The 25423-nt window shown below is 41.9% G+C and overlaps 1 protein-coding gene across 5 annotated transcripts in view; it reads left to right on the top strand.

The window, feature by feature from the left end:
• The window catches only part of RAB28 (RAB28, member RAS oncogene family), a 269956-nt gene that overhangs the window by 47119 nt on the left and 197414 nt on the right, over positions 1 to 25423 (top strand). For all 5 annotated transcript variants that reach the window (XM_030191192.1, XM_030191190.1, XM_030191191.1 and 2 more), the window contains exon 3: positions 966 to 1054. In XM_030191192.1, the coding sequence (XP_030047052.1) occupies positions 966 to 1054 (89 nt within the window). The remainder of the gene's footprint in view (positions 1 to 965; positions 1055 to 25423) is intronic.

The following is a 25423-nucleotide window of genomic DNA, read 5'->3' as shown; positions in this document are numbered from 1 at the left end:
ATGACTTCCTTCATCATGCGTACTGCTGTTTCTCCCTTGCTATTAACAGGCCAGGAACTGAAAGGTAATCTGAAACGTGATATTTTTCAGGGCTTGTTGGCATCATAAAATTGTAGCTAGATGCAGTGAACTTGAGCTGAGTCTTGGGATTCTTTCTGTTTGTTATATTCCAAACAATGCAGATTAGTATTTTCAAACTGATGCTGTGGAAATTCAATCGTGAGTTTTTTGTTTGTTTGTTCTCTCTTTAGTCAGTCTTGAGACCCACAGTCACAAGGAAACATCTAATTTATATACAGCCATATTTGTGTGCAGAAAACAAGATGTGCATGAATGCTGCTCTTGAGCTTGCTGTTTGTTTGCTTTAAATGTCCTTTTTATTTTTTGGTTTTAATGATTTTAGTGTAACTTTGGTTTGTGTTTTCAGGTGACAGTGCTGTGGGCTTAATATAGGTACTATATTTTTTTACTATGTGTTTTTTATGGTTTGGGACACAAAGAGTTGGCATACAGAAAACCATATAATTGCCTTTGTATATGCGGGCCTCTAAGTTTTATGCTTTTATGCACAAAAAATATAATGGCATGCAAGAAAGGATGCTAAAATGACTAACCTCTTCCTTATTTTCCTGAAAAAGGTTTTGCTTTATAATGCATATCCTATAATGTGGTGTTTTGCGAATGTAACACTTTGGCAATGGAATGGATGACAATTGTGTTAATATGCAGGCAGAATGTACAACTAATTCCTCAAAATACTTCATAGTTAACACACTTTTAACTGACACTTATTTTTTTCAGCCTGAAGGTCTTTATGCACTTTTGCTAGAGTACCTGTAGCTCTGTACAGTATGATATAAGATGTTTCTTGTTAGATTTAAACTAGTAACTGTGAGTAATTGAAAACTGTTGTTAATATGTAACTTCCACCTAAATAAGCATAATCTCTCTGTTTGTCTTTGCAGGCAACTTGAATGTTACTCTTCAAGTCTGGGATATAGGAGGACAGACAATAGGAGGCAAGATGTTGGATAAGTATATCTATGGTGCTCAGGTACAGTAAATCTATTAAGGAAATCAACAACTATACTTTTGTCTGCTCCTTTTTCATGAAAACTCACGCAAATGATTGACACATGCTTTTTAAATGCAATACTCTCCATGTGTTACTGGGGGGGGGGGGGGGGGGGGGGGGGAGGGGTAGTTATGATGCAGTAAAAGTTGGGCTTTTACTGCACTTTAGCTCACTCTGGGCGCAAGGTATTTCAATAGTGCAGGTTAGTGACTCTTGTACTACAAGAGTACCACATCTTGCAATTAATTTCATAGGCTGTGTTATTCATACTGCCTGGAAGCAACAGGCCACATCTTAAAGGGGCCAGGAAATAAAAGCTTAATCCTCCTCCTTCCTCTGAAGCCATCGTGCAAACACATCTCCCCTTCCCTTCCCTCCTTTTACATGAAGAGCCTCCATTCTCCTGTAGGTATTCCCATGCCTATCTGGTAAACTCCCTGATGTCTAGAAGTTCAGGTCAGTAGCGGTCCCCAGTCACTGGTGCTGGGTTCAAAATGGTACCAACAACATGTCCTTTTTTGGCAGCTTGATCCCCCTATCAGGTTAGAAGTCTAATGCTCCCAGGCAGGAAAAATAATGCCAGCTTTTAGCTGGCATTTTTTCCTGAAGGTATGCAAACAGTTTGATTTTTAAATAATAAAAGGGTCTTTTTGCATCTCATTATTGTGTACTCACAGAACTTGATTTGTGGTAAAGTAATATAATAGATAAGGTGCTAATAATGTGCGCTATGGCTATAACACACCTTAATAACACCTCCCCCCCCTTAGTGTTTGATTCTTACATGGCCCATGTCAGGAATGAAAAAAGGGGTAAGAATGCCAATGCAATGAGTCAAGATAAAAACACAAGTCCTTTATTCATATACTAGCCTTTGAGCCCGTAAAAACGGGCTATTATAGGAAGGGGGGGGGGGGTTGAAAGGTTCGCCGCTGCCCCTCCCCGTCCGAATTCGCGCCCCCCCCCCGAGCCGTCACCACCCACCTTCCACCGGCCGGGCCCTCGCTCCGCTATTGAAACAGCGAGGGTCCGGGAACGCAGCACTGAGCTCTGCTGAGCTGCCGACGTCGGCCTTCGTTCTTCTTCTCTGCCTGTCCCGCCCTCGTGTGACATAACGTCGTCGAGGGCGGGACAGAGGCAGAGAAGAAGAAGGAAGGGCGATGTCGGCAGCTCAGCAGAGCTCAGTGCTGCGTTCCCGGACCCTCGCTGTTTCAATAGTGGAGCGAGGGCCCGACCGGGTAGAAGGTGGGTGGGGGGAGCGTTAGACGGCGGTGTCCCTCCCTCAGAAATGCGCAGTACAGACCCTTTCTGTTCCGCCCCCCGTCATCACGTATTGACGTGGGGGCGGAGCAGAGAAGGCCTCTACTTTGCATTTGCGAGTGAGTACGACACTCGCCTTTTATATATATTGATGATACGACAGCTTTTGCTTGAAGACATCACATTAAGGGAAAGCCTTCATCAGGAATCCAAAGCTAGAAATGCCTGCACAGCCGAGGGTTTTGTAATCAGTTTCTAGCGTCACTTGTCTCTTTTCAGTACCGTTTTACATCGGTTCTAGCAGCTTTGGACTCCTGATGAAGGTATAGGCTGAAACACGGGCTGTGTTGAGTCCATCTTCAAGTGAAGCTTGCTGCGTTCCCTTAACATGCTGTCTTCAAGCAAACGTTGGTGTATATATGAATAAAGGACTTGTGCTTTTATCTTGACTCATCACATTGGTCATTCCCACCTCTTTTGTCTTACCTTGGTATTTGTGGGATTGTTTGTTTTTCTGGCTTTTGTTGGCCTCCATGTCCATTCACAATCTTTCAGATCATAAAATAAGATTCCTCCTTAGAAAATTCTTCAAGGAGAAAAATGGAGCTTGCAGAATAACACGTGTCACGGTGAAACACAAAGAACAAAAGGAATAAAAAATATTTTCACAAAATAAGTGTTCAGCAACAATGTAACATTAAAAAGCCTGAAAATTATATTGTCATGGGGACAGGTTTTTTTTTTTTTTTTAAATGTCAGCTAAAAACCTTAGAACAGCATGCTGATTTCCGATTATAATTAGGAGTGGGCACCGATGAAAAATTGAAATCTAAATTAATCGTGGTAAATCACACAATTAAATCACACCTCTGGGCCTGAATGGTTTGGTACTAGTAAATTCCCCACTGCATTGAAACATTTTAAACCTGCTGAATATAATGAAAGTTGTGTATATACACACTTCATTTCCACAGCACATTGCTACCCCCCCCCCCCCCCCCCCCCCCCCCCCCGGTACAGGTACCTACCTTTTTCCTCTCCTGCTGAATCCTTCCCCTGTACATACACTCAAGTGTTTTACTTTCTGCTGCTAAACCTGTTACTCAGACACATGGACATCTGTTTCTCTTCTGCTGCTGCTGTTGACCCCTCCCCCCCCTCCAGCACACAGGTCCAGCACCTCTTCCCTCTGGTATTTATCTTAACAATTATCTGGCTCTTTATAGGATCTCCTGCAGCGATTCCCACATGCTACTTGCAACTGATGAGGACACCTTCCCTCTGCTACATTATGCCAAGGTGAAATGCAATAGGCAGGGGAGAGAAAGCAATGCTGGACCAATAGGGGAGTTAAAAAATTTTTTTTTAGTCCTAGTTGAAATTTAAAAAAAATAATCAAATTAATAGTACACTGAGGTCCTTTTACAAAGGCACTCTAGCGTTTTCAGTGCATGCTAAAATAAGCATGCGCAGAACGCTAGAGATGCCCATATATTCCTATTGACATCTCTAGGTGCGCTAAAAACGCTAGTACACTTTTGCAAAAGACCCCTAGATGCCTACCCCTAATTATAAGCAAAAATTCCTGGAAACAGACTTATTTCGATTTGCATGTAAAGAAGCAGCTCAAATAGTAGTAAAGTACCCAATCATCCTGTGCAATATAGTAAGACTACTGCCAGCAACCCTCTTGCTCTTTGCTCCTATTTTTGCAAGAATGGAAAAAGGTTGAAGAGAATGCAAACAGCATCAACCCCCTTTAACTGCTGCTACAGGCTGTAACTGTTAGAGAGCCACAAATTGAAGTGCTGCAAAATTGTTTACATGCTGCTGTAAAGTGAATGAGAAGGAGAAGAACCACAGGCATTCAAAGATACCAGGAGGGAACTGTGGCACACGGCTCTGTTCCCCTGCGGGGTAGACCCCATTCCCCCCCTCCACCCCAACCCAAACTTGTGTCATTTCCATTTCCTTTGCTAGTGCTGCAGTCTGATGGACTTTAGTGGAAGGGCTCTGTAGATGCATGTAGAGCTGCAGTGGTAGTAAGAAAAGTGCAGGGATCTCTGTATTTGATGATGTCAATAGGGAATGAGGCTGTAATTTAAAAAAACCTTAAACTTTGTTCTGTGTGTGCATATGATGAAATTATTTTTCGGTCTGTGCTGAAAAGTGATATCATAGAGGTCTGTAGAAGTTTAGCTACATCGCTTTCATTAGTATAACAAGGCAGCACAGACTAATCAGTTTAGTAGAAAACACAGAGAAAGAAAGAAAGATAACAGCATGAGCAAAACAGAAACATAGATCCAGACACTCAATAGAAAAAATAAGGGAAGAACAGCTATAATCAATTACACATTCAAGGACTGAACAGTAGGCAGGTTGTGGATATATAATGCCCATATTTTTCTCGTTGTTGACCCTACTTGCTGATGTAGATCGCTTATAGAGCCATAAATTGATATTAAAGAGTTCCTATGTGCATTTCAAACTTGTTTAAAGATCATGGGGCAGGCAGTTCAATAAGTTGGGGCCCAAATAGTTAAACATGTTGTTGTGGTGAGTTGATTCTAATCTAATTCTTGTAGAAGGGGGAATAGATGACAATTTTTTTTTTTTTTTATAACAATTTTTTTTTGAGTGACTCTTAAGGAATGGGAAAGGATGTATAGAATTAGCAAATAAGAAAAGTATATGGGGAGGCCAAGATGCAAGGCACAGTGTGTTTAGTAAGATCTTAAATTTAAGATTGAAGAAAATAGGCAGGCAGTGCTGCTTTATCAAGAGAGAGGTGATAAGGTTGAACTCCTGAGTGCTATAGAGTAGCTGGGCTGTAGTGTTCTACATCAGCTGGAGATGTTTAGTAGAGGAAATCTTCAGGTCGTAATACAGTCACAATTGTTTAGATTCAGAATAAGAGCACGAGTTAGTGTGCCAATACTTTACCTCAAGTAGGGGCCAACTGATGGCATTTTCCAAAAAGCAAAAAGGTTTTCTTTCTTAACCCATTAGTTCCCAATGTTCCCATAATAAGTGCCCACATTGGGCACTAATGGGTTAATATAGGAATATTAGGGCCAAAAGGAAGATGGCAATTGAGACAGATGCCACACGTGGGAGCAGTCCCTTTTGGCATACTCAGAATACCTAAGATAGTTACAAAACAGCTAAGGAAAAGGTAGGGGCATTGGTGTAGGGCCTTTTATGTTTTCTCTTTTTTCCCAATAGGTGCAAAAACTTCCGTAGGTGAAGAATGACTGGCAAACATCGTGTCACCAAACCTGTTGCCCCAGTTATAGATTCTGCGCTGTTCGGAAGGAAACCATGATTCAAGGAGGATGGATGGACTCCATGTGTGAGATGTCTGCAGCTTGAATCCCTCATGGAGGAACTGAAAGAGGAGGTGGCAAGGTTGAGAAGCATCTGTGAGAACGAGAAATACATCGGTGAAATGATTCATGAGGCATCGGAGATCTCCAGCAGTGGGGAAAAAGCTGTGCTGAGAAAGGACAATTGGACACAAGATTACGAGAACTTGCAGGATCGATACCATGACTTCACCTGCACTCAAACTGAAGAACCAATATGCAGCCGTGGAAGTGGCGGAGGCGAAAGCATCCCAGGGACAGTAGGAACAAATGCTCAAAATCCCCACAGTTACTGCATCAGTGACCACTATGAAGCAAAAGGTAGGGGTGGTCGACGAGTCCCTTCTGAGGGGTGTACAGAGGTGTCCATCTGCTAGCCAGACATGATGTCTGACAGAACACTTCCCTGGACAGGTTCCAAAATTTGAGATTATGGAGAGCTTGCTGAGACTTATCAAGCCTACTGACTGTTGTTATTATTTTTTTTTGTTACATTTGTACCCCGTGCTTTCCCACTCATGGCAGGCTCAATGCGGCTTACATATTGTATACAGGTACTTATTTGTACCTGGGGCAATGGAGGGTTAAGTGACTTGCCCAGAGTCACAAGGAGCTGCCTGTGCCTGAAGTGGGAATCAAACTCAGTTCCTCAGTTCCCCAGGACCAAAGCCCACCACCCCAACCACTAGGCCACTCCTCCATGTTGGCACAAATGATACCGCTAGGTACCCCTCTGAACATATCAAAAGTGACTTCATGGCTCTGGTAGAGAGTGTGAAGCAGATAAGTGTACAGGTGGTGTTTTGTCAATCCTTCCTGTTGAGGGAATATAAGTCTCTGCGGAGACCTCATTTAGAATACTGTGTATGTTTCTGGAGACAGCATCTTTAGCAAGATGTAAACAGGATGGAATCTGTCCAGAGGGTGGCTACTAAAATGATCAGTGGTTTTCATCATAAAGTGCATGGGAACAAATCTAAAGACCTCAGTATGTATACTTTAGAAGAAAGACAGGAGATGGGAGATATGACAGATACATATAAATACACAGGAAGGCGAGTCTTTCAGTTGAAAGGAAACTTTAGAATGAGAGGGTATAGGATGAAGGTGAAAGGAAACAGACTCAGGAGTAACCTAAGAAAATACTTCTTCACAGAAAAGGTGGTGAATTCATGCAGTGGCCTCATATGGGTGAAGATTGTATCTGAATTCAAGAAAGCTTGGATCTCTAAGGTAGAGGAAGGAATAATAGATGGAATGAATGGGCACACCGGATAGACCATATGGTCTTTGCCTTAATTTTTCTCAGTTCCTATGATAGAAGGAACAAGAGAGGTGGAGACTTCGTGAGTGGTGTAAAAAGAATAAGGAGGGAACAATTGTTTACCCTTTTGAAATAGTACTAATAGGTAATCCATTTAAAAATTAGAGAGAGCATTTTTTTTAAACTCCATGCACAGATGCCCACATGTTCAGAAGAAAATGCGGGCGCTAGAGGCCATTAGTGCCGGTCTAGCACTCGCATTTACTAGTGCACAATGTTTAGAGGCTCTTACAGTGGGAAATGGTGAGCTTACCCCAGATCAGCACAAATAGCATGGTAATAGGATTTAAATTAAGTAATTTCCTATTCCCTCCAGTGCTCAAAGTACATCACCCTTAATGAGGATGCCCTTACCGCTGGAAACCTTATGCAAGTCAGAGCTGGCATTAGGGTGTCTACAGGCATAAAATAGAGAGCCTTTGAGCTGCTGCAGTGGTCCATGCCCCCTCATGCACTCAGGTCCTTCTACCCTACCATTCTTCCAGGACATTTTCAAGAAGTGGAAAAGCGAACTGAGGAGCACACAAGACCATGAGAATGAGATCTGACATGCTGTCAAGATGCACACGGCTCAGTTACTACTTTTTTTTTTTCTGATTCTTCAAATACTTTTGCAGTCTGAAATGAGATTTGCATATAATAGTAGCAAGACTGTATCATATTTAACTACCTATATGTGATTGGCATGATGGCAAATTGTCAACCAGTATGTTAAGCATGAATGACTGTAGCTTTAAAGAGTGGAGGGTGCAGCTCCGCCTTGTTGGGCAGACTGGATGGTTCGTGCAGGCCTATATCTTCTGTCACTTACTATGTTACTGTGTATTATCCCCCCAGGCCAGTCCAGATGCTTGTTATACTCTTGTCAGCAGGTGCAGACTGAGAAGTAATAAACTTAGCCAGTCGGTATTTCTCAGTCTGCAGCAGGTAGTAGATAAACAGTGCTGCATCTTCTCAAGTATGGTTGGAAAGCTTTTTTTTTTCTTTTTCCCCCTGAAGTAAAACAAAACAAGACAAAATAAAGATGATATTGAGTGAGGCTCAGGGTTGAGGAGCTTGGCTGTTTGAGGAGCCTTGGGGTGTTAAACCAGGGGGTTCTAGGTCCCTCCCCACAAGCACCCCTTTTTTGTTGGCATTTGATGTAACTGTTTTGGGCTTTGGACCCTTCCTCACAAAAAGGGAATGTTTGAGTGTCCAAACTAAGTATTTAGCAACAGACATAATAAAAACATTAAATTAAAGCTTTCTGTTAGTGTATGGTATGCTTTTTGTCTGTCTTCTATTTTTTTTCTATGAAAACAAGAGACTGTATTAGCTTTTTAGTACGGACAGAGATGGAGGTTTTTAAAAAAAAAAAAAAAATTCTGTAGTAAGAGTAAGAGAAGCCATACTGGGTCAGACCAATGGTCCATCTAGCCCAGTATCCTGTTTCCAACAGTGGCCAATTCAGGTCACAAGTACCTGGCAGAAACCCAAATAGTAGCAATATTCCATGCTATCAATCCCAGGACAAGCAGTGGCTTCCCCATTTGTGTCTCAATAGCAGACTACATGGGTTTTTCCTCCAGTAGCTTATCCAAACTTTGTTTTAAACCCAGATATACTAACTGCTTTTACCATATCCTCCAAGAACAAGTTCCAGAGCTTAACTATTAATTAAGTGAAAAAAATATTTCCTCCTAATTGTTTTAAAATTATTTTCTTGTAACTTAATTGAGGGTCCACAAGTCTTTGTGCTTTTTGAAAACGTAAAAGATCAGTTCACGTCTGCTACTTCTACACCACTCAGTATTTTATAGACCTCAATCATGTCTCCTCTCACCATCTTTTTTTTTTTTTTTTTCCCAAGCTGAAGAGCCTTAATCTCTTTAGCCTTTCCTCATATGAGAGGAGTTTCATCCCAAGCTAGTCCCCCAGTGGTCCAATACAAGGTATACCTTGATTCGAAAATGTATACAAGAAATATGTTGGGGGATACATTTGGGAATGGTACAATTTTCTCTTCAGAGAGGTTAAGCTGATCCAACCCCCCCCCCTCCCCAAGGCACTAAACAGTTCCTCCTTGGGACTTAAATTTAGTTCTCTTTTCTCTGGTTGAAGTGCCCTTTGAACCTCTGAACTTGGCTTTGATGAAAGATGTTACTGTTAAAACAGTGTTTCTGATAGCTATCTGTTTGGCATGTAGAATTTTGGAGGTTAAAGCCTTATCCTGTTGAACCATACTTCGTCTGTAACTGGTTCTTTGACCTGTTTATTCCTTTCATCCTAAAGTGTTCATCCTTACATCTTAATCAGTATATCTCTTTACTGGTGTTTTGTGAACCAATAAAGTTGTAAATTCCAATTGTCTTCATAAAGTAGATGCTAGTCAAATGTTACCAATACTATCTGAACAGGACACCTAAATATTGGAAATCGGTATTTTTTTTTTTTTTTTGGGGGGGGGGGGGGGGTAGTGCACAAAGGTGAAGTTATGAATAAAGCTACAATAGCTGTTTGGATTGAAGAAGCGATACCTTCAGCGCATATTCTGAAAGTTTGCCCTTTACCAGAATTGTTGAAAGCTCATCCTTCCAGTGGACAATGTTATAAACAACATCAATATCTTGGGCAGAGCACTCCTTGGTGCCTCTCTGGTCTTTGCATTCCTTTAGTCAGCATCCTTAATTGAATTCTCAATCTAGAGTGGGTGCAGCCTTGGGAGCCAGTGTTTTGGCTAGGGGGCTGGCATCTTCCCTCCCAACTTAATTCATTGCTTTGGTACATCCCAAGTGTCTAGATTGGTCTGAGGGGACAATAAGGAAGGATAAACTAGATACCTGTTAATTTTCTTTGAGTCTCACCAGACCAGTCCAGAACCTCCCTTCTCTATTGAACATCTAGCTATTTTTGTTTTCAAATAGTGGGGTGGATATTTTGGGGACAGAACGTCTTCTGCTTTAATAGTGCATATAGAGCAAATTGATTTAGTTTATTTGATGTGTGTTGCAGAGGTTTCTTAGTTCTGATGGGAATTTCTAGTTTTCAGTTCTACCTACTGCCTTGTTATGATAATACTGACTGGCAAAGGGGCTGCACACAGTTCTTAATTGATGTCATCATAGTTTAGAACTTCTCAGTGCCCACCTGCTGACAGGAAAGCATAACCCAAGCGTCTGGACTGGTCTGGTGGGATTTGAGGAAAGAAAATTAGCAGGTAAAATGTAATTTATCCTTCTATTATTTGATAGTAATTGTACAACTTAAAATATCTCACAAACTCTTGTCATTCCAAAGCAAATCTTTAACTCAACAAAGCTGTGATAAAAAAGAGGGTTTTAATTATGCTGACTTATTAACAATATGTTGTGACCTGCAATGTAATCCTGTAGTGAAGGGTTGTACCTTTATAGCCCTCTTGAATGGCTGAGACGCTGCCCCCTTTTGGACCAGTGAGTTTTTCTTGGAGGTGCCTCAGCCTTATGGGCAGGGGCTTAGCCAGACACCCAATTTTGGGTGGGCCTGGGCCCAAGATGGGTGGGCAGAAGAACCCCACCCAGTCCTACAGGTGATTTGGTCTCTCCTTCTCTTGCCTGCATGCCATATGGTCTCAAACATCCCCCCTCTCCCACATACCTTTTAAATAGAAGATTTTCACTGGCAGTGAGAAGCAACTAATACATACTGGTCATGTTGGTCCTACAGCCTTCCCACTGCTGCAACTCCCTGTTTCCACATAGGCAGGAATACATCAGAGAAAAGGCTGTGGCCGATGTGAGCAGTATGTATCAGTTGCTGTTTGCTGCAGGTGAATATCTGCTGTTTACAAGGTATGCAGGAGGGACAGTTGCTGGGAGTTTTCAGCTAGTGGGGCTTCGGAATCCCTGCTACCCACATAATAGACGTGCTGCTACTGGGTGGGCCTGAGTGCAAAATGGGTGGGCCTAGGCCCACCCAGACCCACCCTTGGCTACACCACTGCTTATCGGTATTCTGGGGCAACCCCCCCCCCCTTAATTCTAGCACCTGCTAGCAGTCTCCCCCTTCTGGGATTCTCTTCAAAGACCGCTTGTACTGTCCCTTTAGCTGGACTGCTGCCTTTTTAAGCACAATCAACTTTACATCAGAGGCTTCAAAAGTATAAAGAGTGGTCCTTTTATTTAGGCTCTCCACTTTAAGCACCATTTATCCAAATTTCTATTAGCAATGGAAAGTATTGCACATTTCTCATATCTCTATTAGTTTTAGAATTACTTAATGGAGAGAGTTGCACAAGGACAGAAATTTCACCCCTCCTCATCCATACCCGCTGTGATCCATTCTAACCCCACTCATCACTGCAGTTAATCTCCTCCATCCTCAGCCATGTTTGCAGGAGGTGACACTATTACTCGCTCAGAGTCCTCCATTTCCTCATGACCCCAACAGCCTCCCATGTTTTTTTTGGGTGGTATTTGCTATTCAACCAGTGAGTGTTCCAAGCCTCAGTCTAGTGTTCAGGCCGCCACTCTGGGCATTCCATGCCTCATTCTGGCGCTCCATTTGCCTTGCTCAGTGCTTTCCAAGCCTCATTCTGGCATCCCCAGAGATTTTGACTACACTCCAGTGGGAACCCCATGGGAATCCTTCAGGTTCTGCAGGATTCCAGCAATCCCCATTCTGTGCATATCTCTATTATATAATGCATATTTCCCATGCACTTTCTTGATTTTTTTTTTTTAATAGGATTCAATGGAGTTCACAAGATAACACCAGTTCTGTTCCTTTCCATTACTAACTTCCAAACGGGTAAATCATTAGCTGGATACTTTTGGCACAAACCATTTACAGAAATATGAACCTTTTGGTTCCCTCCCTGCTTCTCCCACTCAGTCTGTGCAGCCTCTATCAGTTTCAGAGGGGAGTAGAGGAGCAGCCTAGCGGTTAATGCAGTGAACTTTGATCCTGGACAACTGAGTTTTATTCCCATTGCAGCTCCTTGTGACTCTGAGCAAGTCACTTAACCCTCCATTGCCCCAGTTTCAAATATGTACCTATATATGCTATGTAAACTGCTTTGAATCTAGTTGCAAAAAAAAAAAAAACACAGAAAGGCGGTATATCAAGTCCCATTTCCTTTCCCTTTGCAGGCACTTCTGGTCTACAGACTGCTTACAGGATTACCAATATTGGATTATTTCCCCATTTTTTAAAAAATTCAAATAAATTTTATTGTTATTAGAAACATAACAAAGAAATGAACAGTACTGCAGAATATTGATACAAGAATCGAATAGCCTTGTAAGTCATATAAACAAATCAAGCAATAAGGCTGTGATTGCCTAGGACCCCGTCCAGAACAGGAACATACCTGGCCCTTTATTTTCACCATAGACCATTATTAAATTGACTTGGGGAAAATCCACTGCTTATTTTTGGGATAAGCAGCATAAAATGTATTGAACTTTTTTGGGATCTTGCCAGGTATTTGTGACCTGGCTTGGCCACTGTTGGAAACAGGATGCTGGGCTTGATGGACCCTTGGTCTGTCCCAGTGTGGCAGTACTTATGTACTTACATGTACCTCTAGGAAGCCAAGGGGAAGAAATCCACACGCATACCACTAATAAATAAATAAATAAATAAATAAATATAGATATATAGATATATATATATATATATATAGATAGATAGATCAAAGGCCTTTGGGAGAGAGGATAGAGTCACACCTACAATCAGGTGGTGCACCCAAAACTGTCTCCCTTCTGTCTCTCTGCTCCATTTTATTGACTAAAGGAATGCATTAAGTCATGAGGTCAGAGTCAGCAGGTAGACAATATACATGATTGGATATATGGTATAGACGGTACAAGATATAGATGCTGATTAGCTGAAGATTAAGAGAGCAAAGTTCATACAGCTGCTAGCTATTGTGGTAAAGATAATTATCATTCCAGTAAAGATCATTAACATTTATAGGAATGTGGAACTAACATACATTATTCCATATTACATCTGCATTCTCAGACATCTGCATATTTCGTTTTCACTTCCCTATTCCCTTCCAAACATGCGTGTTCTTAATGACACTTCCCAGCATCTGAACAAAACATTTATTACTTAAGCTTGCTGAAACTGTTAATTCAGCAAATGTCAGCAAACTGTAACTAGGTTAAATGCATCTGTCCTGTCTTAAAATGATCTCAGTTTCACATTTTTAATGCTTAACTCTTGATATTCCCTTCTGGGCTGGGGGTCTTATCATTTTCATAATAGATCCTTAATATCAGCTGAAATATAAAAAGAAACATATTGTTATATCTAAAGGAACCAACAACGAGAATATAGAGAAAAGATGAACCAGTGACAAAAAGATACAAATCCCTGACAATAGTTTCCAGGAAACCAGGGAGGGAAGTGTTACCTTTAATCCATTAAGTTCAAGTGTTCAGGCTATTTAACATAGTAGATGATGGCAGAAAAAGACCTGCACGGTCCATCCAGTCTGCCCAACAAGACAACTCATATATGTTACTTTTTGTGTATACCCTACTTTGTTTTGTACCTGTGCTCTTCAGGGCACAGACCGTATAAGTCTGCCCAGCACTATCCCCACCTCCCAACCACCGGCTTTGGCACAGACTGTATAAGTCTGCCCCGCCTCCCGATCTTGACTAAGCTCCTGAGGATCCATGCCTTCTGCACAGGATTCCTTTATGCTTATCCCATGCATGTTTGAATTCCGTTACCGTTTTCATTTCCACCACCTCCCGCAGGAGGGCATTCCAAGCATCCACTACTCTCTCCGTGAAAAAATACTTCCTGACATTTTTCTTGAGTCTGTCCCCCTTTCAATCTCATTTCATGTCCTCTTGTTCTACCGCCTTCGCATCTACGGAAAAGGTTCGTTTGCGGATTAATACCTTTCAAATATAGCATATAGGGAAAGAGTGTGCATAATAAATGTTGTAAGGATTAAACCATCCAAACAAATTAAGTCGGTGACTATAACAGTTATCCCAAAAGATCAGAAGGATCCCACTATTTGCTATAATTATAGGCGTATCTCTTTATTGAATGTGGATTATAAAATATTTACTAAAATCCTCAGCCAAAGATTGAAGTATGCTATTACTGAATGTATCCACCCAGATCAATAAGCTTTAAACATAATAGTTATGGCTCCAATAATATTATATACATCATTAATATTCTTTATCACATCTCTAAGGATTCCTGAGATTTGACGGTTTTCTTTAGATGCTGAAAAGGCTTTTGATAAAGTGGAATGGCCCTATTTATTTTGTGTTCTTGAAGGTTTTGGTTTTGGTCCTAATTTTTTGAGCTGGGTACAAGCCATTTATTTCAAACCTCTTGCATCTGTTAATATGGAGAAATAGCACCATTTTGATCTCTTCGACCCTATAGAGGAATTCTCCAAGGATGTCCACTTTCACTGGTTTTATGGAGAGATGCATAAGATTTCCTTACATGCAGATGATACGTTGCTTTATCTGAGCGATTTCTCAAACACCTTGCCTTATTTCTTCTCAATTTCAGAATTTGGCTCTTTGTCTGGCTTCACCATTAATATTAATATATCTTGTCATCATGCCCTGTAATCCACGCTGTGACCTAGATAAACATTTCCTCTTACCTCATGGCTTATGGTGGACTTCCCACTTCTGCTATTTAGGCATCCACATCTCAAATCCCCCACCCTTTTTAATAAGCCTTTCCATTAGAGCCCTCTTCCATTCACAGTTGCACTTCCCCAGTGCTTCAGCTGTGTTTCCTTGTCTCTGCTATCTACCTGTTAGCATTTGCAGAACGGAAAGTCAGGTTAACCCAAACTTCCTTACTCCAGCTATCAAGAGACTGGCCGATAACACCTAAACATTCTGGAACATGTGAACTTCAGACCCACCTACCCTTCTTGCTCACTTTGCCCCATCTCATCAGCAGGGTTTCCCTCTTTAATTCTCAAAGATGATTACTGAGGAAACAGAGTACCAAACAAAAATTCCTATCTGAGGCATTTGCTTTTTCTTTCCTCTCCCTTTCCCTATAGAGGTACTCCTGGGGCAAGGTAGTGTCTGCTCCCTCTACTTATCCATTAGGGAAGTGTCTGTTGCTACTTGCTGGTTCACTCTTCTATTCTGATATAGTAGCCAGCGTCTGAGTTTTCAGCCACAGCTTTGACTGCTGGAGCAAGTAAAGAGTTTCGCTCTCACCTGCCAGCAGAGGCGTAGCCATATCTCAGATTTTGGATAGGCCACTGGGCAAACTGGGTGGGCTTGTAATGTCTACATCTCCCCCCCCCCCCCCCCCCGCCAGTACCAACAAAAAACATTGAGTTGGTAGGGATCCCTGAGCCCACCATCTGCAGATGACGTCTGGTGGCAAGAACAGCTGCATCTCCTTTTTGTTCCAGTGGGCAGTGCTGTGCACACGCTGCCCCTGCCCACTTCGTGTATACTAGTTTTTTGTACAATGGTGTCGCCCAAGAAGGTTTTGTGCTATTGGCTGGAGGAAGTAGGAAATGGAGCTGTTCTTACCACTGAAGGATCTCTACAGCAGGTGGAGCTTGGGGATCCCCACCTAACCTTAACGAGGGCGCTAGATTTTTGTGTGAGCCTGATTCCAAAGTGAGTGGGCTCAGGCCCATCCGTGGCTATGCCACTGCCTGCCAGACAGCTGGGCTCAGCATTACTGTTCCCAGCAGACTCTGCCTTCTTCCCAGAACTGCTTCCTGCTCTAGCCTCACGTGCAATGCCTGATTTATGCCCATCCCCCAGGGCATTACTATTTCCTGGATGTGACCTCCAACATGCCAGTTAAGCCTGTATTTTTAGATTTTTTGGAATGGAGTGGAGGAGTAGCCTAGTGGTTAGTGCAACGGACTTTGATCCTGGGGTACTGGGTTTAATTCCCACTGCAGCTCTTTATGACTCTGTGCAAGTCACTTAACCCTTCATTACCCCAGGTACAAATAAGACCTGTATGTACTATCCAGCTTATAATCGAAAGAGAAAAATGTTTATATTGCGACCCAAATCGGGAGATGGGCGTCTTTCTCCCGTGGGCACCCAAATCGGTATAATCGAAAGCCGATTTTGGGCGTTTCCAACTGCAATCTGTCGCGGAAACGGGTAAAGTTGATGGGGGCGTGTTGGAGGTGTAGTGAAGGTGAAACTGGGGCGTGGTTATCGGCCAAGGAGATATTGGTGTCTTTAGCTGATAATCGGGGGAAAAAAAGGCGTTTTTACCACGATTTTGGGTCACTTTTTTGGACCCTTTTTTTTTTTCACGAACAGATAAAAGTGCCCCAACTGACCAGATGACTACTGGAGGGAATCGGGGATGACCTCCCCAGATTCCCCCAGTGGTCACTAACCCCCTCCCACCAAAAAAACCCTACTTTACAAACTTTTTTTTCCCAGCCTGTATGCCAGCCTCAAATGCCGTACCCACCTCCATGACAGCAGAATGTGTTCTATCCTGTGACAGCCTTTCCCTGATTCTGATGTGGCTCTCCGGTGAATGTGACACCTTTTCTGTTATGCGCACTGCAGAGTCACATCAGCAATGCATTGTGGTGGGTGTAGGGTATTGGGCTCAGTGATTCCAGTAGCTTGTGGCAAATGCTCACGATGTTGGTAGTTGGTAGGCTCTACTCCCATGGTGCTTTTCCCCCTGCTTACTGGGTCAGAGTGTGCCCTGTTTTGTTTCCGGTAGTCCATGAGGTAGTGGCCATTTTTGTAAGTCAGTTTTAGATCCCTTTCACGTGTTAGCCACGTTACAGAACTTAGTTCTTCCCTTGAATGTGGCTGAAAGAGGGCATTGTACAGCATTCTGCCAGCTCTGACCTACTGCTCATCTCAGTACCAGGGAGACTCGTTGCCAGTGGGGCACAACCTCTGATCTGCAGTTAACTGTGAGTAAGCGTGCTTATTCCAATAAAGGACATTTTCGGAGAGATTAGTCTTCAGGTGTCAACTGGTGTGCCAATGTTATATAGCAGCAACCAGTCCTAGAGGCCTGCGTGTATGCAGGTCCCTGGAGCACTTTTAGTGAGTACCACAGTGCACTTCAGCCAGGCGGACCCAGGCCCATCCCCCCCCCCCCACCTGTAACACTTGTGGTGGTAAATGGGAGGCCTGCAAAACCCACTGTACCCACATGTAGGTGCCCCCTTCACCCCTAAGAGCTATGGTAGTGTTGTACATTTTTGAGTAGTGGGTTTTGGGGGAGGGGGGTTGGGTGCTCAGCACCCGCGGTAAGGGAGCTATGCATGTGGGAGCGTTGTCTGAAGTTCACCGCACTGACCTCTAGGGTGCCCAGTTGGTGTCCTGGCATGTCAGGGGGGGCGAGTGTACTACGAATAGTGGCCCCTCCCATGACCAAATGGCTCGGATTAGAACGTTTTTCAGCTAGGCGTTTTTAGTTTCCATTATCGCTAAAAAAAAAACAAACGCCCAGCTGAAAAACGTCCATTTTTTCGAAAGTACGGTCTGCCCCGCCTCTTCACGTACCTGTTTTCGGACATAGACGCCCATGGAGATAGGCGTTCACGTTCGATTATGCCCCTCTATGTAAACGGTTTTGAATGTAGTTGCAAAGACCACAGAAAGGCAGTATATCAAGTCCTGTTTCCCTTTCCTCTTCTCTTCTGGGTTTCTAGGGTTCACTAAAGTTTTTTTCTAAGGGGCTTATCTCTCATCTTTTCTGAGCACCTGCTCCACTGTGCTGGTCACAATGTATACTCTATTTCCTTTGCTATGAAAATATTCAAGCATGATAGTTGACTGTAGCTACAAAACTTTTACTACACAAACTGCTAAACTCAAACTACACCTCAGCACCAATAAAAGGCTTTCTAATAATTCCAAGCATAAAAACGCATCGGAGGGTAGCTTTAAAGAGCAGTTGTAGATCATCATTAGCAATTAAAAAATCACTGATGCGAAAATGACTCTTGCTGAGTAATAGAATTTTTAAAGGGAAAGTTCCCACTGTGCTTTCAATCAGCTGGTATCATACAAAGGATGCACAAAGTAGCAAATTTCTTTTTCTCTTTTGGTCACATACTGTTTCATTTAACTCCTTCTACTTCTCCCAAAGGGACTTAGCAATTTTCCATTGAGGTATCTTGAGTACTTTATTAACTACTAGTAAAGAAGGCCTATTTTTGACACAAATGAAACGGGCGCTAGCAAGGTTTTCCTCGGAGTGTGTATGTTTGTGAGAGGGAGTGTGTGTATGTTTGTGAGAGGGAGTGTATGTGTGAGAGAGAGTATTAGTGAGCCAGAGAGAGACAGAGTGTGTCAGAGAGAGTGTATGTGAGAGACAGAGAGTGAGTGCCCCCTCCCCCCTCTCTTAGGACCCCCTCCACCCCCACCTGTCTGGTCTCAGGACCCCCCTCCCCACCTCTCTGGTCCCTGGACCCCCTCCCCCCCCTCCCCCCCTCTTGTCCCATGCACCCACTGTTGGTCTCTGTGGCCTCGGACTGCAAGCAGGACATGTGCTGCAGGCTCTCCCCTTCATTATTGCTGCCTGTTGTTAAAAGTTTTTACCTGCTGCTGCTGTGCCGCCAAGAGTGAAGGGGAGCACGGACGGACGCCGCTTCAGAGTGCCTTTGGTTTCGCTTCAGTTTCAGCTGTTCCTGTGGTCCCGCCCTTCTGGAAACAGGAAATGAGGGCGGGACCAGAGGAACAGCTGAAATTGAAGCAAAGCAAAGGCAGCCTGAAGCGGTTCAGCTGTCAGTCGTGATCGTGGGGTGAAGCTCGAGTGCTGTAGTGGCTAACGCGTTCTGTGCTCCCGCGTTCCCACGTCTCAGCCCTGTCGTGTTTTGTTTGGTTGCGCGCTTCCCGCCTCCTAGCTTGGAATTGTACCATCTCCTGACGTCAGGCACGCAGGGTTCTACTGTGGGAGAGTGACGTCAGGAGATGGTTACGAACGCAGCCAGAGACAATGGAACATTGCAAGAGCAAATTATTATATTAGATATTGGTGCTTTATGAAAACCTATTTTAAGTCTCATAACTAACGAAAAAGAGACATTCTCCTTGTTTAAATATTGTAATTTGTCAAGAAAGAGAAATTCTCTTTTGAGAAATATATTTTTGCACAGATATAAGGTCAAAAAATGTCTCAAAACATAAAGGGAAAAAATCTGAAGTCAGTGGATCTTCACTGAATCTTAAATAGTGGAAAAAAGGGGATACCAAAAAAAAAAAAAAAAAAATACACATAAATTTTATAGTTAGTCATGGCCAAAAGTTTGACCAAGAAGTTTTCAGTTGTACCACACTGAGTACTTGAGTACTAATAGGTTACAGTTTTTATTTGTTTTGGGCTAATTGTTTATTTTTTAAATAGTTTCAGCCATCTTTTTAATAAATCTCACTTAGAAGGTAAGAATTGTTTTTTTGTAATTACATGTTGATTTTTATATTCCTGCTTGACAACTATGTGCCACCTTATTATAATCGTTGTGTAATTTTTGGTATAATCAAACTTTCATTGTTAAGTGTAGCAGTCATAGCTGCAGGGCCCTTAATGATTTCTTATACCACTGTATTAGTGTTGCTTGATTAACTTGACTGTAACAAAGAATCAGATCCATTAGAATTTGATGCTGAGTTGAGTAAAATAATCTGTTGTATTAAAGAAACTCCTTGGGGTGACCTTGGATAAGCATTTGCTTCTGGATGACCAGGTTCGAGCTGTCACTAAGAGAATGTTCAATGCAATGTGGAGGCTTCGGCAGGTCAGATACTGCCTAACTAGAGAACTGTTTCGCACCCTTCTTCATTGGTTGGTGCTATCTCACCTGGATTACTGCAGCGGGATTTATGCAGTTTGCCTTGGATACCTTTTGCAGAAACTCCAGACTGCACAAAACGCTGCGGCAAGACTAATCCTGGGTAAATCGCGTTTCGAGCATGCTCAACCTCTGCGTTTCCTTCTCCACTGGTTGCCTGTGAGAGAACGTGCCTCTTTCAAAATCTGCTCCCTAACTTACAAAATCATATATGGGTTGGCTCCGGATTATATGCTTCGCCTTATCGACCTGCCTCCCAGGAATGCAGTTGCCACCTCGAGGTCGTATCTCAACCTGCACTTTCCAAATTGCAGGGGAGTTAGATACAAGAAGATCTTCACTTCGTCCTTCCAATACTCCTGTGCCAAGAATTGGAATGGTTTGCCGAAATGCTTAAAGCTGCAAAATGATCACCAGCTGTTCAAGAGGCTGCTGAAAACCCACCTATTTGGGCTGGTCTACTCCCCCCACTCTCTTACCGATCAATAGTCCCACTTTCTTACCCCTGCATCTGTTATGCCCCCTTCCCCTTCCTTGCCTATTCTTGTCTCTTACCATTTTCTCTTATTGCATTGTCATTTTTAATTCGCCTATGTAAGCCACATTGTGCCTGCGTGTGTGGGTAAATGTGGGGTAGAAATGTACTATAAATAAATAAATATTTTTTAATAAGGTGCAATAGAATAACAATCTGAGGCATCTATACAATATTTACTTACAAGATAATGTACCTATTTTGTTGGCCTTGGTTGATTTGCTTCAGATTTTCACTTGTGTATTGCAGCATGGCACATGGGAAAGAACTTACCCCAGAGAAAAATGCACAGGTCGTAATTCTGTACCAAAGAAAGATACTAATAAAAGCAATTGCAAAGAAGCTGAATGTTGCTCATTCAACTCTCACAGCAGCGGTTAGATGAGCTGAACAGTTTTCAGTCTCTGGCACACTTAGGTTGACCAAGAACTACGGATGTACAAACGGACAATATGATCATAAAGGCAGCTAAACGTTCCACAAGAGCATCATAAAGTTCTATCAGAGCCATAATTGCAACATCAGGATAATAAGCAGGAGATTATTCAATGCTGGACTGCAATCTTATTGGCCTGCTCTAAAACTGAAGTTGTCTGCCAAAAATATCAAAGATCGGCTCACTTTCTGTCACAAGGTCAAGCAGTGGTCAATGAGAGCGAATTATGTTATCAGATGTAAGGAGATCTTTAAATCTGAGACATAACCCAAGGTATGTTATACTCACCATGCCCTGGAATAAAAGCTGTTAAGGCATGGCTGACTCGTGAACTGATAGAATCTTGGCTGGACAACAGCCCAGATTTGAACATTATTGAAAATGTGTGGACTGTGATGCAATAGACAGCCGAGAGATAATTCCAGGATTCTGCAGAAAACAAGCCAGATCCATGCCAGAACACTTACAGACAGTTATTAAGAACAAAGGACATCACTGAAAATACTGATATCTAGCAGGAAATGTCTGAAGACAACTTTAGATGCTAAATACAACATAGACAATTTGTTACTTTAAAATCTGATTTATGTGTATGTTTTATCTGTCATAAGGAAAATGGTGGTGGTTACAAACTTTTGGCTATATTAACAATCTTTAAAATAGTCAAGAAAAATATATATTTGGGAAACAACATTTCTGAGGCTGATAAACTACCTACTGAGGCTTTGAAAGAAAGTGCTGAGCTCCCTAACAATGCAGCCAACACGTGATGTCATCTTTTGAGGGTTGGCCATCTATAAGAACCAGCAGTCCTTGTACTTCATGGTCAGCCACAGGTGCATGCCTAAAGGGGTGTGCCATGACAAAAATGCAACATACTTATAGAAAACAACTTTTGTCATTTGGTCTATCTTTGGCAAGAGGGAATTTTGCTGTCATCTATGGGAAAACAGGTATCGATTGTCTTATTATGGTGAAAAGTCAAAATAAGAGCAAGGTCTCTTGTAAGAAAACAAGCAGTGCTTCAATTGCTGCTATGCAGCCAGGGCTCATAGGATAAACTGTAATGGTAGTAAATGAGTTATCTTGGGAAGCACTTTCTATATTGGGTGCCTTTCTAAGCTCAGGGGGTTGATCTACCCCCATCCCCCTCCCTTCCTCAATGCTTGCCGTGTTAAGATTTGGAACTGAGTTTTCTACCACAAGTATTCTTATTTCTGATCCTATTGGTGATTTGTCGACCATCTTAGTTAAAGAAGTGAACCCAGTACAAGTTCCTTCACCTGTGGAAGTATCTAATTTAACATAGTTAATGGAATTAACAATGGAGCAGAGAAGTTTATATTTATTTAAAATTCTTGATGAATCGCCAGTTTTGGACAAACCAAGTCTAAGTGATTTTACAAACATTAATTTAAACCAACAGCAAAGAGCGAGTGTATTCCATAATAAATAAGAGAGAACACAGTCTCACAAGGGTAAAGTCCAGCCACACAGGATAAAACAATCACAGTCATAATACCTGCTGTTACATTCCATGTGCCAGAACTAAGTAGGATTAATGCCAAGGTGAACAGATGTGTTTTTAAATTGGTTCTGAATTGTTTGTAAGAGGTTTCCAAGTGTAAAACCAAAGGGAAATTATTCCATAAGAGGGGTTATAAGAAAAAGAAGCTGTTTCTTGTTGATTCCTAATTGGTCCTTCTCCTGCAATTGAGGGTCTATCTATGGCTATTTAAAAGGTACGGGACCTGGGGAGGGACGTAATGTACCATCAGACTAGATAGATAATCTGGAATCCCATCACAAAGTGCCTTGAAGGTTAATATTAAAATTTTAAACTGAATTCTAAACAGAGTCAACGTAAGCGAAGAAAGAGGGGTGACATGGTCATGACATTTAAGTATATAGAAAATGAGCAGCAGTATTCTGTAGTTATTTCTAATCTTTTAAGATTAGACAGACCAGCATAACCCACATTGCAGTAGTCTAGGTGAGAGCTCATTGGGCATGAGAGACGGTATGTCGATCCTCGCTGTCCAGATAACTGCAGATGGAGTTATTTTTGTTGGGTAAAAGTTAAATGAGAATCAAAAATAATGCTTAGATAGCAAAAAGAACTGTCTTGATGGTGTAGTTTTCCAAAGAGAACCAGGCCTTTAATGGAAGAAGTAGCTAACTTGTTAGTCTAATTTACACACACAAGGAGTGACTTGGGCTGCACATACTGTAGTGTGACATGCTTATTCACTCCTGCCCTAGCTGAGGTAATACTTAACCTTCTCTCTGACCTCATGTGCAACTTCTTCAAATCACCTTACTTTCTAACTCTTCCTACTTTCTTACCCATCTATATGTTACAACTTTACCTTACCCTTCACTATCAATTATAATGTGCCATTACCTATTGTGCTGATGTTGCAAGTAGTATACCATGCCATACTTCGTATTGTTGAATATTTTTACTGCTGTAATTGCCTGTTGCTCAAGTTTGATTTATGCTTACTCTACACTGCCTTGAGTGAATTCCTTCAAAAAGGCGGTAAATAAATCCTAATAAATAAGAATTGGGACAACAGCTGGTGGAGAAACATGATCTGTAACCTAACAGGTGACAGATTTATCAGTATTGAGAACTAGTTGATTTTCTTTTAACTAATTAGCAGCACCGTTTAAGACATAGCTGTAAAGGGCAAAGATCAATGTACTAGACCAATGTACCAAAGATCAATGTATAGAATCAGTGTACCAGACCAGGAGGATAGCTTCATAAAAATATGCAGAGATATCAAAGGACTGATTAAGGGTTGCAAGGTGACTGTAGAAGATATTGATTGAAGAGGAGGCTCCACAGTATTTCTGAGAGGTTGGGACTGGATTAACTAACTACCCTTTCCTTGCCTGTGATATCGATGTTTACAACGTCCTGTGTTGAGATTGAGCTACAATTGAGAAACTACTCTGCTGAGCCAGTTCCCTTGCTGGTGACATCACCCGGAACAGGTTTAAAAAGACGCTGAGCCGTGAGGCATCGTTCCGAAGGGGCATGCCAAAGGGGCACAACCCTTCATACGTGACTTCAGGAGAGACACTGGGGAGAGCTGTTGTGAGATGTTTTTCTTTATATTTGGGATTTATTTAAGTTTTAATTTAATAAGAAGTGAAGGATGTGTAAGTTGTGAGTCCGTAAAAGTAGTGATGGGTCATGGGTGTTATGGCCCACTTGCTGCCACAAAGAAATGTTTGCGGCAGGGATTGGGAATAACGGATGCTTTGAAAGTAGTGAAAAAAGAAATATATACTGGTTTGAATGATGATAGGATTGGTTTATTAAATGAGTGGTCAGTTAGAAACAAAGTGACATTAATAAATGATTTGATTATTGAGAGCAAGTATGATGTGCTGTGTGTGACAGAATTGTGGTTATTAAAATCAGATCTGGTAATTGTGAGACAGTGTTGTCAGAAATGAATTGCATGGGCATGGTCCTATAGAAGTTATAAGAGAGGAGGTTGTGAAGTGATTTTTTTCTTTTTTTTTAATAAGAAAACTTTGGATTTTAAATGGCTTATGATAGAAGCTACTGAGTATGCAAATCTATTAGTGGGGAAAAATGCACTATGTGTAATTTGTCTCGTGTACTGCCGACCAAGGAAGTTATTAGACTGTTCCCCATTTTTGAAATTTTTATCTACGTTAAACATAGAATTGTCCAAAATGTGTATATTGGGAGATTTCAATGTCCCATTAGATGATACTTTATTTTGTAAGCAGCTACTGAATCAGATCTGGTTGAAAATTTTACATAATTATATGTTTAAACAAATAGTAGATGGGGTTACATGCCAAGCAGGACACATGTTGGATCTTGTATTTTTGTCACAGGATTTATTTGATTTATTAGTGGCTACCCCAGAAATTAGGGATGTAGGTTGGTCTGATCATTATTTATTAACTTTTGATCTTCATTTTATTTAGACTTGAACTCAACTAAAATACAAGCTTTACAGATTGTTCAGAAAACAGCAGCTCATTTGATTGGGGGTGTGAAGAGGTTGAGCGTGTTTCTCCCACTTTGAAATGTTTACACTGGTTGCTGGTGAGATTTCATATACAATATGAGATCTTGACTTTGATACATCAATGTATATATGGTAAGATTCCACAATAAACCTTTGTTGTTTATCTGAAACAAGGATTCCTTAACATCAACAGCAGATGAATCCAGGAACTGGTGGGTTGTATCCGCCTACCAGCAGATGGAGATAGAGAACACTGAACGAAGACAGTGAGCCTGGACGTCCAGCTTCTTCCCTCTTCAGTATATCTCTATCTCCAGCAGGTGATGGATGGATTCCTTCCAGCTCCTGGATTCGTGACTGTGGGAGGCTCCTGAGCTTGGCCAGGTGAGCAGGGGGGTGTGTGGCTGGAGGTGCCCTCTTTAAAGGCATATTTGGACTCCAGGTACTTGACTTACCCCATCTCTTCCTTCCTCCCAGCTTCTCTCTTGGTGGCTGCCTGCTCTTTTTAGCCTCTCAGCTTTCCTCATAGTGTTTAAAAAAAAAAAAAAAAAAAGAGTTTCATTGAGGCTTCTTTTAGTCTTCGCTGGTGAGAGACGTTGCAGGCAGACCCGAGCTCCTT

Source organism: Microcaecilia unicolor, chromosome 2 (genome assembly GCF_901765095.1).
Source record: "Microcaecilia unicolor chromosome 2, aMicUni1.1, whole genome shotgun sequence".
NCBI lineage: Eukaryota > Metazoa > Chordata > Amphibia > Gymnophiona > Siphonopidae > Microcaecilia > Microcaecilia unicolor.
Note: the sequence above shows the minus strand (reverse complement) of the source record. Positions and strands in the feature narration are given on the sequence as shown.